Raw genomic sequence first — 2,500 nt, 5'->3', positions numbered from 1 at the left:
GGTTTCCGTTGTCTTGCATTTCATTACCATAATAATGCACAACTGTGGAATGTTGAGAAGAATTGACATTGTTCAATTTTGAATGAGCTGAGAATAAAGCTAGTGTTAGGTTTAAGATATTTCCTAGTGGTGATGGGGTTCAGTAATCTGGTGAATTGACACTTGTGAAAATAATGATGTGGAAACAGATAGAATGCTAGGATTGAGCACTGTAAGTTGAATCAATCTTGTCTGCCATCCCTAACATGGAGCTTGTTATTACAAAAAATAATGCAGTCAAAACACTGTTGATTATTATTGATCATGTCATTGGTGAGAACTTCACCAGTACCATAGAATAGTTTGTTGGGAAGTCATGAGAATTTGGTTTTATATCAAGATCACACCTCATAAGCTGACGATTATCTTCATTCTCAATACCTGTCGGACTGACATTTCATTGAAATTGTGAAGATAATTTAAATACCAACAAGTCCTGAGATTCAAAGGGTTAAATAAATAAAGTTAATCATTAGGTTATGTTTATCATCATCACTCTTCACTTTCAGCCATGTTGGAGGAGGCTTTGACCGAACATGATGCGGAAGGCGTGTACTATGACTTGCTGCTGTTTCTCCTGGGAGCCATACTCCGCACTCATCTAGAGGAGGAAGAAGAGGAGGGTTTGGATGGAACACATAGCCATGAGCCCCTTGTTGACATGGACGAGGATGGAAATGACAAATCACGGACAACCGTGTCTGCTTCGGCATCTATTGCAGCAGCGTGGCCCATGCAGCACCAAGGAAAACCACTACATGAGTTGATTATGGACCCTTTTACAAGCTCAGAGTTGTTAAGGCTTCACTTGTTATCCTCTGGTGCCAGAATAGGTATTATAGATTTTGTTTGGTAGAACTGTTCAAGTTAGGATCTTGTACCGGTAATTGTTTCTGTTGCATTCTCTAACCACTGCAAAAATCAAGCAAGTAATTTGAATTGTCTGCTAAGTGTACATGTACTGTGAAATTTGCATCAGTAGCTAAGCTTTTCACCTACATATATTACCTACAGTAACCATAAATTATTTATCCTGCTTTCCCCAATGTTTGTTTTGACATAACTGGCATTCAAATGTCTTTCAAGCCTTTATGAATTTATCAAACCCAAAAAGCCCAGTTATGTATTGTATATCAATAATAGAGTGACTTTCATGAGTATGATCTTGAAAAAGTGTTCGCAAAGGAACTCCTAATATGGGCAGGACAGTTCAATTTCCCAGTCACATTACTGCATTTCAAATGACGTCAGAGCGAAACTTTCCAGAAAGTTCCATGGAGAGATGACGTTTGCATCCGCGTTCGCTAAGCCAATGAAAATTCGCGCTCGTTTGTTTTTATTCGATAAACCAATTAAATGTTTTGCATTTAACTTTATGTTGTGTTTTTTACGTTTATTTTTCAAAGTCATATGAACGTCGCTCTATAAAATCCCTTTTGGTAAAGGTATCTGGCGATCAACTTGCTAGTTTAATGACATGAAAATTATTATTCGTTGTAATCTTCATTAGGCTGTGGTGAATCTTCGTACCGGTGGCAGCGTCGTGGAGGTTTCACCTACTGTGATGATGCTGGAGTTGAGTTCCGCCATGATGCGCCGTATATTTTAAAAGCCCTGGCAACAGGAAACATCTATGACATGGGGGCTGAAGACAAACTCAAAGTATTAGTGGCCCTCTGCACTCAGCTTATAACATATGCCACTGCACGAGACTATGTCGAAGAAGGTTTTGACCAGTAAGACAATAATTTTTTTTTTTAATACCGTAATGAACATTTACTAACGAACCTGTAGAAATCTTTGTAATTTGGGGACCGCCAGTCATAAAAAAAGCTTGCAAAGAGTCATCTTGCAATAGTTGACATGGCAAAGAGGGACGTCTTGCGATACTTGAGATCCCTTAATTATCCTTACTTGAGATCCCAAAAATAGAAAGGTTGATGACAGGCTCATTCTGTGGCATGCGATCTAGGCCAGTCCAACTGATACAGTTGTTAAAAACTGGCTCTAATATTGCAGCTCATGCTTGGCCTAACAATCACTCTATTGATTTCAACAATGCCAGAGTAATTGACAAGGGAAACCTCCGAATCCGAAAAACTTTGGAATCTTGGCACACCGCTAACACTAATGAAGCCGACAATAACTCCAAGCCTTTGCCAAAACAATACTCTACTCTTTTAGATTAGTGCCCCTTTTACCGTTTTTACATTTTTTTCACACTTCCATTTTGTATATACCGTCCATTTCACCTAAGCGTGGACACGTCACGAGGAAAACTGGTTGCAAACATGACAAGTTTTGTCTTCAGTCCTTCGAAGTGTGAGGGATGTTTATGCAAGTTTTCCTAGAATGGCAGCAAGACTGGATAACAAAGACTTTTTCTAAGAAATTAACCCTGATCTGATAAAGTATGCTTCAAATACGTTCAGTCAAACTATCGCACGCAAAAGTTTGCTTA

General features: G+C 38.9%; 1 protein-coding gene across 2 annotated transcripts in view; it reads left to right on the top strand.

The window, feature by feature from the left end:
• The window catches only part of LOC137979895 (bromodomain adjacent to zinc finger domain protein 1A-like), a 27,945-nt gene that overhangs the window by 14,033 nt on the left and 11,412 nt on the right, over positions 1 to 2,500 (top strand). For both annotated transcript variants that reach the window (XM_068827210.1, XM_068827209.1), the window contains exons 9-10: positions 549 to 872; positions 1,550 to 1,775. In XM_068827210.1, coding sequence (XP_068683311.1) covers positions 549 to 872; positions 1,550 to 1,775 — 550 coding nt within the window. The remainder of the gene's footprint in view (positions 1 to 548; positions 873 to 1,549; positions 1,776 to 2,500) is intronic.

Source organism: Montipora foliosa, chromosome 12 (assembly GCF_036669935.1).
Source record: "Montipora foliosa isolate CH-2021 chromosome 12, ASM3666993v2, whole genome shotgun sequence".
Lineage (NCBI taxonomy): Eukaryota > Metazoa > Cnidaria > Anthozoa > Scleractinia > Acroporidae > Montipora > Montipora foliosa.
The sequence above is the reverse complement of the archived record's forward strand: the minus strand, read 5'-3'. Positions and strand labels throughout refer to the sequence as shown.